Source organism: Manis javanica, chromosome 13 (assembly GCF_040802235.1).
Source record: "Manis javanica isolate MJ-LG chromosome 13, MJ_LKY, whole genome shotgun sequence".
NCBI lineage: Eukaryota > Metazoa > Chordata > Mammalia > Pholidota > Manidae > Manis > Manis javanica.
The window spans coordinates 18,234,399-18,247,768 of NC_133168.1; the positions used below are offsets into that span (position 1 = coordinate 18,234,399).

The 13,370-nt window shown below is 33.6% G+C and overlaps 1 protein-coding gene across 5 annotated transcripts in view; it reads right to left on the reverse strand.

Annotated features, from left to right (window-relative positions):
- ORC3 (origin recognition complex subunit 3) overlaps window positions 1-13,370 on the reverse strand; it is a 60,722-nt gene that overhangs the window by 45,747 nt on the left and 1,605 nt on the right. For 4 of the 5 annotated variants that reach the window (XM_073220996.1, XM_037013935.2, XM_073220997.1 and 1 more), the window contains exons 2-7: window positions 12,078-12,132; window positions 7,685-7,785; window positions 6,034-6,178; window positions 3,577-3,681; window positions 2,356-2,507; window positions 943-1,070 (exon numbers count right to left, since the gene is read on the reverse strand). In XM_073220996.1, coding sequence (XP_073077097.1) covers window positions 943-1,070; window positions 2,356-2,507; window positions 3,577-3,681; window positions 6,034-6,178; window positions 7,685-7,785; window positions 12,078-12,132 — 686 coding nt within the window. The remainder of the gene's footprint in view (window positions 1-942; window positions 1,071-2,355; window positions 2,508-3,576; window positions 3,682-6,033; window positions 6,179-7,684; window positions 7,786-12,077; window positions 12,133-13,370) is intronic. The other variant, XM_073220998.1, reaches the window with a different exon arrangement.

A 13,370-nucleotide genomic window follows, 5' to 3' on the forward strand; every position in this document is an offset into this window, starting at 1 on the left:
CAGTTCTACCTTCATTTGACTAAGGTAACTGGACTCTGGTACTGTTTTAAGTTCTTCTTCCTTACTTTTGATTGCAGGAGTAGTCACAAGAATGAGCTCCAAAAAAATAGAGATTTTCTGCCACTATTCTTTACTGTGGATTTTTCTAGCATGTTAAACAGTTCAATGTTAGCATTAAGAAAAATCTTAGGATCCAGAAATCTTAGTTTCAACAGGTACAAGAAGACACTATTAAATAGGAATTATAGATATATTAGTAAATTTTTTTGATATATTAGTAAATTATAAGACAATGTATCGTTAGGCAAACATAGCCATAACTATTAAGCAAGTTAACAAACAGAAGAAGCCAAAATAAACTATATCTTAAAAATGTACCATGGGAAATACATGTCACTAGATTTTAAAGTAAGATTACTTAAATTTTGAGTCTCATAGGATTGCCTTAAAGCTCCAGGTAAGTCATGGAAATAGTTTCTCACAAGAATTATTATATAAAATAATGTTATTTATAAAACATTCTTGCTCAGTAGAGCTATATGTAACTCAGAGCTTCTAAGGGTGGATATATATAAGAAAATTAGACCTGCAAAACTATTTCATCCTGGAATAGTTTATCCATTTAATAGGCAAGTAAGAGACAGACAACCTTGATGATAGAAACTACATCTTCTACTGCCTTACAGTGCTAATTAAAAACTGGCTAACTTTTGTCTTTTGACTCTCATTTTTGGCTCAAAAAGCAAATGAAAATCTGATAGGAGGCCTTTGAACATTCAATTATAAGGAACCTAAAATTACCTTGGTTTCTATCCAGTTGGTATTAAAATGAAGAATAAACTATCATTCATTTTCTGCACAAAAAGGTTGTTTTTTAAGTTAATAGTTATGTTTTCCCAGTAAAAAGAATTTTGCACAAAAGCCAGAAGACACACCATCTACCTGCTGATAATTATGAAGTCTTGAAGTACTTTTGTGGTGAAGCTTTCCATATCCTTTAAGATAAGCACAACAGGAGGAGACTTCCATTGGCCACAAGTTCTCTTTTTCCGTGGCATTTTTGGGTCTGTCTTGTTTAAGTCATGTGGAAAAAAGGAATGAAAAGGAAGCCTCAGCACCCAAACAATGCTATAATACCATATGTTGACAAATCTCTCTTTAGGTTTCACAAGAACACTGCTTTTTATTTCTCCCACATGATAAATAGTAGAAACTCATTCCAAGTGTTATTAGCAGACTTTCTGTTATTCTGACATGGGAATAACACCCAAGAAGAAAAACGCTCAGTAAAATCTGCAACTCATATGAAATATTTCTATTTTCTGCTAACAAATTGACAGGAAAAGCATGAGGAAAAGAGAACATTTTCTATATAATTGATTTTTCTGTTGGTAGAATGTTACATTTTGATATTTTGCTTTGCTTTAAGGTAAGAACTAGTATTTTTAATTAAAAAGCATAATGAATAACACTATTTGTAGCTTCGCTACTAGGAAATTTCAAGTTAAAAAGCACCTTAAATATCATCTGGTCTAATCCCAATCTTTTCTTAAAGATGTCTGACATAAACTGCAGAATTATATAATAGATATATTAGAAAACCTAAAATTGTAGATCAAATGAAGATACAATAGTAAGCATTCAACTCAGCTTAGTCCATTTATAAAGTAAATGAAACCTCACTTGTGATAACTTCAGCAAATATGTTCATTAGAAAATGTGAATACCATATTCTTTCCCATATTGTCCGGCTATACAGCATCATAAACTCAGCCTGTGGTTTTACTGTGCAGTTACCCATGAATCACATAAGTTACTCATTTTCACCAGGGCCAGCCATGGTAGGCTAGAATTTCTTTTTATTTATCTGTTTGAATATACTTCAGTTACATAGCATTTATTCCTCAAGAATTCTAAACATCGAACACATTATATATTTTTTTAATGACTATATTTCATCAAACTAAGTTCACAATGGGTACTAGCAGCAAGGTTCTACTACATAAAAGCAAATACTGAGGAACTAAAGAGATAATATATTAAAGTTATAGCCACTGTCACAGAGATAGAATCTGCAGCATAACCAATTCCTGATGTGGTTTTTGTCACTAGATGACAATATTCTACAAATAAAATAGCCTTGTAAGAACCTCAACACTTAAACTAGGAATTAGGTTGCATACTGAAAAGGAATACTTTTAAATTCTGGTAGTTTAGGAAAAATAACTTACTATTAATAGCTCTTGCTGCATAAACATATCCTTACTAGAACAAAACAGTACTATGTTTAATATAATTCGAAGCCTCTTCTATCATATGCCAATTTCCTGGGAGAAAACTGTCAGTTTACATTACCTGTGTCACATTCATATACCAGCTGCTAAGAGAATCCATTGAACAATGTGTCTTTTTCTGGGTGACCTGAATACTTTCCTTCTCTTTGGATTCCACATGTACACAGCAGTCCATCAACTGTGAGTCCAGCTTTTGCAAAAAATGTTTCATATCTGCAAAATACAGAAGGTTAGAAAGCTTATCTCCCCTTAAAACAAATCTAAAACACCTGAAACTTCTTGATCCATATATTATAATATTCGGGTAGAATGTATTTTTCTATATGTAACATCAACCAAGATAATGTTTAACATATTGACTATAAATGTTCATTAGTATCCTCTCATTAATTCAGACTAACACTAGGCCAAAATTTATGTGTATACTGTCTACAATGAAAGTGTTACATAAGCAAATGTGTAAATATGAAAACTATAAATTATATTAGGGGTAATATGTATTTATATTATGCTGGACAGCAAAAGGTTTTTAAGGACCCTAAAAAAATAGACCAAAAGTGTTATTTACCTAAGTTATTTTACTGATTACAAATCTTCCTTAGAGTCATTTTTAAAGATATCCTAAGGGCTTTTATTAAATTCCAATCACTTTATGAATATGAAATATAAGCACAAAAAGCATTTGTATCAGTTCACATCTAAGTACACTTTATTACTATTCACATTCTTTAAGATGTAATGGCTTTAGATATCCAAGATTAGCTCTGACAATGGACTATTTTTACCCTGGTGCCCTTTCAAAGTGAGAAAATAAGACGATCTGAGCTGTAAACATGAGCTTATGTAGTTTATTCTCTGTTGGACAAGATAAAGAGTTCCTCACTCCTCAATTCTCAGCTCCCTATACCCAACCTTCCAACTAATTAAAATTTTACTGGCTTAAGGAACGCATACTGCAAAATACCTGGACTATTACTGGCAGTGAAGCTGATATGGCAAGCATGGGGCAGGAATAAAGGAAACAAAAGTTAGCAAAGCCCTGTAATAATCAAGATTACTCTGGGAGGCACTAAACCTCACCATGCCAAAAATGGAGAACCATGCTCTTCCCACAAATAAAAAGGCATACAGAAAGCTAGAGCAAGAGAGAGGATGGAAGAGATTTATAACATCTCACTCTTTGTAAGTTATTTATATAATGTATATAAGGTATTTATAATATATATAAGCAAATATATATTGCATATAAGGCAATTATATATAGAAGACATTTATACTTTACCTGGACAATCTTTAGCTCGCAATGAGACTACATATGGAGTGACATTATTCTGAAGGGCTTCTGTCAAACTTCTGAATGTTAAATCATGATCTGTTACATTCACACCTGTGGGATAACACGTCAATATTACAACACCATTTTTATTATTAATAATTTAACAACAAAAGCTATTTAACATGTTGAATGAATACTAAGTAAAAATATTTTTTAAACATTTAATAATAGAAACCAAGAAAATATGCTGCAGAAATACATAAATAAAGAGATCTCCACTAACAACTGATATGATATCTAGAGGCACACACTGTGCTTATTTGTCAGGAAAGTTATTTAGTACAATTTTTCCTTTAAAAAATTTACTGGGATGTGTAGTTGACCCTTGAAAACAATTTAGGAGTAATTTCATTACTTTGTCAAATTCATAAACAGCTCTTACAATATTCATTGAAAAACAAGGGCTATGGATTCCAGCCTTACTGCAACCCTGACTTAATATGTGATAAGAATCCGATCATTACTGCCATTAATGATCATAGCTGCAAATACAACAGGTAGCATGTACACTAGTTTCTGAGGGGAGGGCCTAACAACAAATGAAAACTTTAAGCTCTTTACGTTTTTACTGAACCCCTGGTTCTCATTTCTACAAATCAGAGTTTTAGTGCTCTGTATGCAGTTACCAGAGTTGAGTGAAAATTTCCCTACTACTCTAGAAAAAATTCCATTAACTGATACCTTCCCTGTAACCACAATCTGTGATTTCTAGAAAGTTCTTTGGTACTTAGGCAGGTACCGGAAGCAGACATCATGAAACTACTTGAGACTTGTTACTAAAAAACTACAACTGTTTGGAAGAAAAAGAAAAGGTTCAAAATTGTCCAGCCATCAATAAGTAACATCTGTTTTTCTAGGAAAGACAAAAATAATAATGTTGGCAGGCTATCTTTAAATGGACATAGAAATATGAAAATATTTTGCAAAAGGAAATATTTTTGAAAACAGAAAATGTGCAACTGTGTTTGAGCATTCTTTGAGTATAGGGATTTTTTTCATAGTGTGAAAAAAATATTCCTAGCACACATGATGGTCTATGATTTTGATACAACATCTCTGAAAAAATTTGGATTTTTAGTAAAACACTGGCTTTCAATGACTGACTTTATAAGCTACTTAATAATGCTCCTTAATACAATGGGCTTGCCTATTGGAAACAAGATAATCAACAATGTCTTTCACTGGAAAAATGTTCTGAGACCAGACTTTGAAACACATGGTTTCTATTAGATTCTTCCTTTGGGCAGTAGGCAGAGAAGGGATTTAAGAGGTACTCTCATAAAATACTGTCTATTAACTATACTATCCCTCTTAATTGTGTTTCCCCCACTTCATCTCCAACTGCTGTCCTGGCAGTATAAAAACAAAGCACCCAACAGTACAAGCTGGCCATCAATTAGCCTCAGCTTCTCATCCAGGGATTTTGAAATTAAGTAGCAGACTGCACTCAACAGCTGATCCACAGCATTATACAAATCTTTCCCTGAAGTCTGGTTACCCAGAGTGGTCCTGGGATCAGCAGTAGGGACATGAGCTGGAAACCTGTTAGAAATGCAGAATTTCAGGCCCACCCCAGACCTGTTAATGAAAATCTGCATTTACTAAGATCCCCTGGAGGTTATCTGTAGGTACACTAAATTTTTGGTACTGCCCTGGACAACAGGAGTAAGATTCAGGTAATGAACAGTATTAGAGGCAGTATTAAACATCACAGTTAACTTATCTCAGAGCCCACTAGTATAACAAGCCCTGAATAAATAAACTATTGAAAGTGCAATGAAGAGTATGTTTGGAATACAAATAAATTCAACTTTCTTTTCAAAAGGAATGAAATTTGCTAATATTCCAAAGAAAAATTTTCCATTATCCTAGAATCTAGGTGTTTGGTTAAAATAGGATAATGATGAATATTTAAGTACCTAAAAAATGTAAACCTGCAGTCTGAAATTTATATATGATTCATACAAACTCTCTTGAAAGGAATTAAAATTAATGCAATATTATGAAACAAGACTGAAAAACTAAGCACAGGGAAAGAAAATTAAGGCCACAGAGTAATTCCACTGAAGATATGACTTTAAAAAATATAAAATTAAGTCTTTTAACAGACTGGTGGTTTATTATTGAATTCAAATCTCCTATGTTCTCACAAAATAAAGAACACACATATATTTCTTCTTCATTTTCCTGACAAAAGTTGAGGGTACTAGCTAACTCTAGATCAATTTCTTTTAATTCACAAATGTATAATTAGTATAAAGAACTTTTATTCGTTTTGAAAGTATGCAAAGTAAACTAAAATTGGTTTAATTCTGTAAATGAAAGAGACAAAAAAGGCTTATCAGAACAGGTTATTCCCTACTATTCTCAACAAGAAAACCACCAATTAAAAAAAAGTAATACCTAGAATAAGAGCGGCAGTTGGAATTTCTCTGAGTTTTACTTGACAGCCCCAGTCTCTTGAATTCTTCTGGAATCCAGAATGAGACTTTTGTAGAAATTCGATTAGACTGTCAAACAGGTTTTTATTTAATTCCTCTTGTAGTTGCTATAAAGAAAACACAAAACTTTATGAATTATTATTATTGTAATCAGATGTGTCTTTCCAAGTCTGGGAAAGTAAATTCCCATGAATTCAATTTCAAAGATTACATGTAAAATGATTATACAATGGATACAATAAGAAATACTTTTTTCCTTATATGCCCAGGGGTTAGTACGTTTGGATTCCCTCATCAAAGAATCTCATTTATTCACTTACTAACCACATTACAAATGAAACACAGTCTCTGCCCTAAAAAAGGTGAATAAATGGAGAAACAACAATTAAAATTAAAAAACATGTGCAGAGTACTATGGTAACATCAGAACAAAGAGCAGGACCATCTAATTCAAGCTGAGGAAGTGATACATCTGAGCCAAAGCATTAGAGTAGGTGGTAGAGGAGGTGACAGTAGGTCAAAGAAAGTTAGAAGAGATGAGGAGCGAAGGAGGCAAGGAAGAAGAAACATCTGGGGAACCACGGGTACACCTAAGTGTAAAGAACATGGTAAGTGGCAGGGAATGAGGCTGGACAAAGAAGGAAGGGGCTGAACCAGGAAAACATGTATCTGAAGTTAAAGCAGGGATTTTACCCTGTGGGGAGAACCACTAAAGGCATTTAAAGAAGAGACACGATTAAATCAGGGTTAAGAAGGGTTTGGGCAGAACTGTGAAGGCCAGATTAGAGGGGACTGGAGAGGCTATACTGGCAGCTGGTTCGGAAACCCCTGCAGCCTAGCACAGGGCTGAATCTGCCTGAGGGAGGACTCTCTTAATTTGGCCAATGGTGCTGTAGGGACTAGTGAAAGGCTTGAAGGGTTTGACACTGGAGGCTGGAACATCAGTTAGGAGGGTATTACGGCAACCCAGCTTAAGAAGTGAAGAAGGCCTAAACCGGAAACCACTAACTTGAATACCTTCGAAGGTCACATGGAATACATGAATGAGCAAAGCCACTAGGTGTAGAGCAATGAAGAGAGGTAGAAAGCAGGAATAAACTAGAAAAAGCATAAAAAAATAAATAAACTAGAAAGTGCATAAATACCAAAGGCATTTAAGAACAAAAAAATACAACACTGTGTTGGTCAAACAAAGCAAGTCCACTTTAGATGTTGGCTGTACAGTGACTAATCGGCTGGAGTGGAGAAATTTTTCAGAGCTGGAATAAAAGAACACGGTTACTGAATATGAGGATGAGGGAGTGAAGTAGTTTAGAAATAGCTGGATTCTTACTTGTGTGACTGAATGGATAATTTAAACAGTGCTGCCATTTAAAAACTGTGAGAATATGTACAGGGTCCCTTGCCTTAGCAGCCATTGTTATAAATGAATGTTCCAGTACTTAAAGCTATGCTTAATACCTGGAACATGAGGGCTCTTTAGGATAGACAGATTATGCTTAGCCAATATTAATGTATTTCAGCAATACTCATAAACTAGTGAAAGGAAGATGGGAATTAACAAATGAGATTCACAGTATCAGAGAAACATAGCTATTTAAAAAAGTATTCACCTCAGTTTCAGATTTCATCTGCTGCCATATCAACTGATAAGTTTCAAATCGAAGCTTACTGTCATCCTCAGACTCATTTTTCCCTTTATTAAAATAGTCCTCTAAAAACACAGAAAGAAATGTCAGTTTCTTTTTGATATAATAAAAGTTAGAAAAATCTCTGTGCAAATCCACATAGTGATGGGGTTAATTTTTTTTATATGTACCAAACATATATATATTCAGGGATAGTAACATTCGATATCCTTTATATCTAATTTTATTTATATTTCTTATAATTTTATTACATTAACTGTATCTACAAGATTAAAAATATCCTTTTATTTTTTAGATTGCATTCCATTTACTTTTCAATTTCTAACAGTTTGTATTTAATGAGTTGTTTAAAGGCATATCCATTTAATATTAATGTATTTTCTTTATTTGCTCTTTTTCTAGGGCCTTGCATACTTGACTTCATGTATTTGCTTTGAAGTCTACTTTATTAAATGGTTCTTAGTACTACTGTTCTTGCTCTTCTGTTCAACTGACCTAGTTTAGCCCAGCCTTTTATTCAGTCTGTATTATTTTATCTCCTTTTTGAATGCTTTCCTCCAAATGGTTAGCCATTTATCAAAATATCATTTACTGCAGTGGTTTTCAAACTTTCCAAACCATGATCCACATTTAGGAATATACTTCCCATCATACACATATAATACAAACAAAAACAAAGTCCAACAGAACAATACTTAAATCTTTATCATATGACAGCAAATGTTTTTTTCTGTTCTGTTTTTTTAAAACTATCATAACCTACTAAACGAATTTTATTCAGTCTATATTATTTTATTTCCTTTTTGAACGCTTTCCTCCAAATGGTTAGCCATTTATCAAAATACCATTTACTGCGGTGGTTTTCAAACTTTTCAAACCATGGTCCACATTTAGGAATATACTTCACATCATAAACATATAATAAAAACAAAAACAAAGTCCAACAGAACAATACTTAAATCCTTATACATGACAGCAAATGTTTTTTCTCTTCTGTTTTTTTAAAATTATCATAACCTACTAAAACTGATTTCATGACTCAGACTTGGTCTGTTTGAAAACCACTCATTTATTTGAATAATCCATCTTTCCTCTCACTGACTTGAATGCTCTTATTGTCTAAATACTATACACTTAGAACTATTTAACTTTTGTTCTGCTGAATCTAATTCTACTTCCATACCAGACCTGAACTGTTTTAATTATTTTAGCTTTGTAGTACATTCAGATGTTGAATAGATTCAGGTCTTCTTACCACCACCACCACCAAACATTATCACTCCATTTCAAAAATGTTTAAGCCATTCTTACAAGTTAAGCATGTTATTTATAAAAATAATTACAATGGTATTTTGACTGAATAAAATAAAATCTGTAAATTGATTTGGGGTGAAATGACATTTTTAATATGATAAAAAATTCACACCCTTTAATCAAGTATTTCACATTCCTTATAGTTTTCTACTTTCCTTCATATTTCTTGTTTTTTATTGTTAGGTATTTTACTGGGAGAGCTAGAGCTTTCATAGTATTAAAATAATTGTGAAAGAGGACATTTTGCTCCTGGCTTCACCAAGATGCTGCCAGTAGTCTACCATTAAGTTTTAACATTAACTGATGACTTGGAATAGAAATTCTCTTTCATGTTATGGAATTTTCCTTCTAATTGACTCAGAGTTTTTAGCAAATACTGATTTCTAAATTTCTAAATTTTTTAAAAGCATTAGAATACACTGAAGTCATCAGATGGTAAAATGACAAAGTTACAGTATAATATGCAAACAAAGTAAGGAGATACACTTTTATAAGAGACTAGGCAGAGTAACAAGGTGGCCTTAAATAGAACAAAAATAATCATTTGACTTTGATAATGATAAAATCACACAGAATGTTAAAGTGGCAAATCAAGATGTGAATTTTTTATGTGCTGAATAATGCTGCATCCAACACATAACATAACAACTGTTAGAAACTGGGTAACAGCAGTAGGACACTTTAACTGGTTACCATGACTTCTTCCTCTCAGTCAGTCAGTTATAGATCAAGTAGGTAAAAAATAAGTAAGCACCGAAAGGAACTCCAGAATGTGATTTCTCAGTGTTGACCGGTTCTCTCCTGCTCCTACACGGAATGCTTTACTTGGGTGTGAACATCTCCTACCATGCCTGTGCCACTGCCAATCTGTCTGTCTGTCTGTCTCCAGTTCCTGCCCCCTTGCTTTCTAGGATGTGCAGTGGCCCACAGAATACTGAGGTGGGCAAGAGTTACCAGTCTTCTTTTAGCTATGTGTCTTCAAGTCAGGGGACAGATGGTGGGCAAATGCAGAGAATCCTCCTCCTCCTTCAGGCAATCTGTTTCAATATTTGAAGCCAGCAAAGGCAGGTGCTAAAATCTGGGTATGTTTTCCTCATTACCACTCCATCTGTCTTACAATCAGGGTCAATTCCTCTAAGATTCTCATAACAGTATCTGTCAGTTTTAGATCAATGCAGTGAAAAAAATGTACTTTAAAGTTTAAATTATACACATTGGGTTTACTAATACTAAAATCTTGAAGCAAATATTAACAAATTATAGCTGAAATACACCAAGCTCTAAGCAAAAACTCACCTCATTATTAAGTCATGGGCTCTGGAACCGGAGAGCTTTAGCTCAATCCCAGCTCTGCCTCTCAGCAGCACTAACACTGAGAAAGTTCTTTCTATGTCTAAGTATCTGCATCTATCTTAATGGAGATAATAATATATTCCTCATCGTTTACTGTGAGGATTAAATAAGTTAACACATATACAGTGCTTAGAATAGTCTGGCACATAATAAAAACTAAATGTTAGCAATTGTATTAGTTATCATGAAATTGCTGATGATGTTAGATGCCATGCTGCGCAACTGTCATGGAAAATGGGGGAACGAGTCTTGAATTTTCTTTGAAAATGAACTATCTCTAGTTAAGTTTAGCAATCTCCAACGTGAAAGCAATATGCTCATAAGTCAGTCACTTAAAAAATAATTCCTAATGTAGCTATTCTTTGTTAACTATTTCCAAGTTTACCATTGCTATTTTTCATTTCATCGGGGAGGAGGGCAAGGAATACGGAAAGTTTCAGGTTTCTTTGAGACAAAGTGTGTAAGGGTATAAAGCTTGAGGTCACTGTATATTCATTAATGAGAAACTGGATTCTTCCTATAAGTTATATTTTCTATTCTCTGTTCACCTTAATATGGACCTTATTTCATTGTTTGCTCCTTGAGCACAGGTCTCTTATCTAGCTAGTCGCAAACTAAAAGATTAACACCCTACTGTATTGTGATAATTTAGAAAAATCCTATTCTATATATTCAGAATATCTTTCCTTATTCAAACAATAGTATAGGTGTCTTTCTTTTTTAATTCAAAATTAGTGCATGAGTATAGTTAATTGTGTCACAATTTTTCCATCGGAATTAATCTTGACAGTGTTGAATACTGCATGTAAATCCTCAATAAACCCATGAGGAGTTTTTAAAAAACACCAACACCTGGATTCACAGGTTCTGATTCAGTTGGTCTGGGTTGGGGTCTGGGCATTGGTATCTCTAAAAAGTTCACCGTGTTGAAATCTGAATAAGGTCATTGTACCAATGTTTGTTTCCTGGCTGTGATACCAATATTGTATTTATGTTATGTTACTATAGGAATAACTAAACAAAGCTACAAGGAAATTCTATACTCTTTCTTGCAACATAAATATACAATTATATATATTTTTAAAATCCCCAAATGGTTCTAATCTGCAGCTGTAACTGAAAACCAGTGCAATAAACTTTCCGACTGCCAGTATTACTATGGTTTAAAGAAGTCTTAAATTGATTAATAAACAGATATCTGGAGATCAGAGAGTGAAGACAGTTTCTTTTTTTTTTAATAATTTAATCTTATTGAGGTATAATTTTTAAATAAAATATGCCCATTTTAACAGTCTGATGTGCCTTAACACAAGTATACACTTACATAGCCACCCCCTCAATTTAGAGAACATTTCCATCACTACAGAAAGCCCTTCTTGCCTTTTGCAGTCAACTCCCCTTTCCTCACCACAGGAAACCACTGAGGTTTTTGAAACCATCTCTTTCAAAGAATGATGACATAAACTTTAGCAGAAAATTTACTTTCCAACTTGACTCTTGAAGGTATATCCAATTCCTTTTAGATTAGAACCCTGGGGTGTACCTTTACCCCTTTGACCTACTGCCTTGGAACTTAACAGCTATATCAACAAGGTAACTCTTGGACAACAGAATTACTAAATTCAATTAGGGTTAAGTTAGTTCAAGACTTGGGGAGGAAAACAACAAATTTGATATTAGGATACCTTACCTACTGGCACAGAAATCTTTCTTTTCTTTAAGTTCGGCTTAAATACAAAACAACCCTATAAAAAAGAAAAAAAAAAGCATAAACTTAAAGTGGCCAAGGAGCAAATAATCTGATCTAAGTATGTTATGGATAAGCAGATTTTTAAAAAAAAGGTGTTTCTTTAAAGTGCTAAGAAATCATCTCTCTTCTGTCTGAATTATAGAGGGAAAATTCTTAAATAAGGGGACTATCCATTTCTCTCTCCTCCTTCCCATGGAGGTTCATCTTTCATTTTGCTCTCTGACACCTGATCTAAGAGGCAGACAAAGAAAATATAAGCTGATGAAATTCAAACCCCAAAAGGTTTCATTTTTATAAAACTTGGAGAAGGAACATTAACACTACACATTAAAATGACAATCAAGAACACTGAGAACACTGATGCTCTCCCGTTTCAGAATTATTACTTAATTAAACCCCAAATACCTGGGACCTTCACAGAAAATAGATAATTTTATCTATTGTTTCACCTTACATACCTCTCTTCATGTGATAAACTCTTATTTATTTATCCATTAAAATCTGACTCAATTGATCTGAGAAACCCCCGATTCTCTAGTCACAATTATTCCCTCCCCTAAGATATCACATTACTTGAGTATCTTTATTTTGCTTTAAGTTGTTTTCACTGTGTATCATGGTTACTTACGGGTCTGTCTCTCCAAGCAGTTTGTGAGAGCCTTCAAAGCACAGACTGCATTTAATTCATAATTGTTTCCCCAATGTTCAGGACAGTGCTAATATATACATTAGGCAATCAGTATACAGAATGAATGGATGCTTGCCAACTAATTTTCCTGCTAATTTTCTAACTGTGTTTAGTTTCATGTTATCATTTAACTAATGATACATAGTCGCCAAGCTACTGGTCCTATGTTTATTCTACCAATCCTAAAACCACCCATCAGAGATTTCTTAAAGATTGCATTTTTATGAAAAATTCTAAAATTATAGAAAAAGTTATCTCAGCATAATGCAAAGACAGCTGTGCAAATATAAAGGGGCCATGTGGATTACAGGATCCGAAATAAGAACTGTGCCTTATACTCTTGATTTTTCAACTAGTGGAACTATCTGAAATGCACATACATTTTTGGAAAAACCATGTGGTACCATGACAAGCTTATCATGGTCTCCTTTTTATATCCACTTGCAATTCAGTAAAGGAAAAGGAGCTATGAACAAGTGAGATATTAAGTGTGCCAGGAAGGGATCCTAATGTATAGCAGGGGTATTAATACAGTTATCCACTCT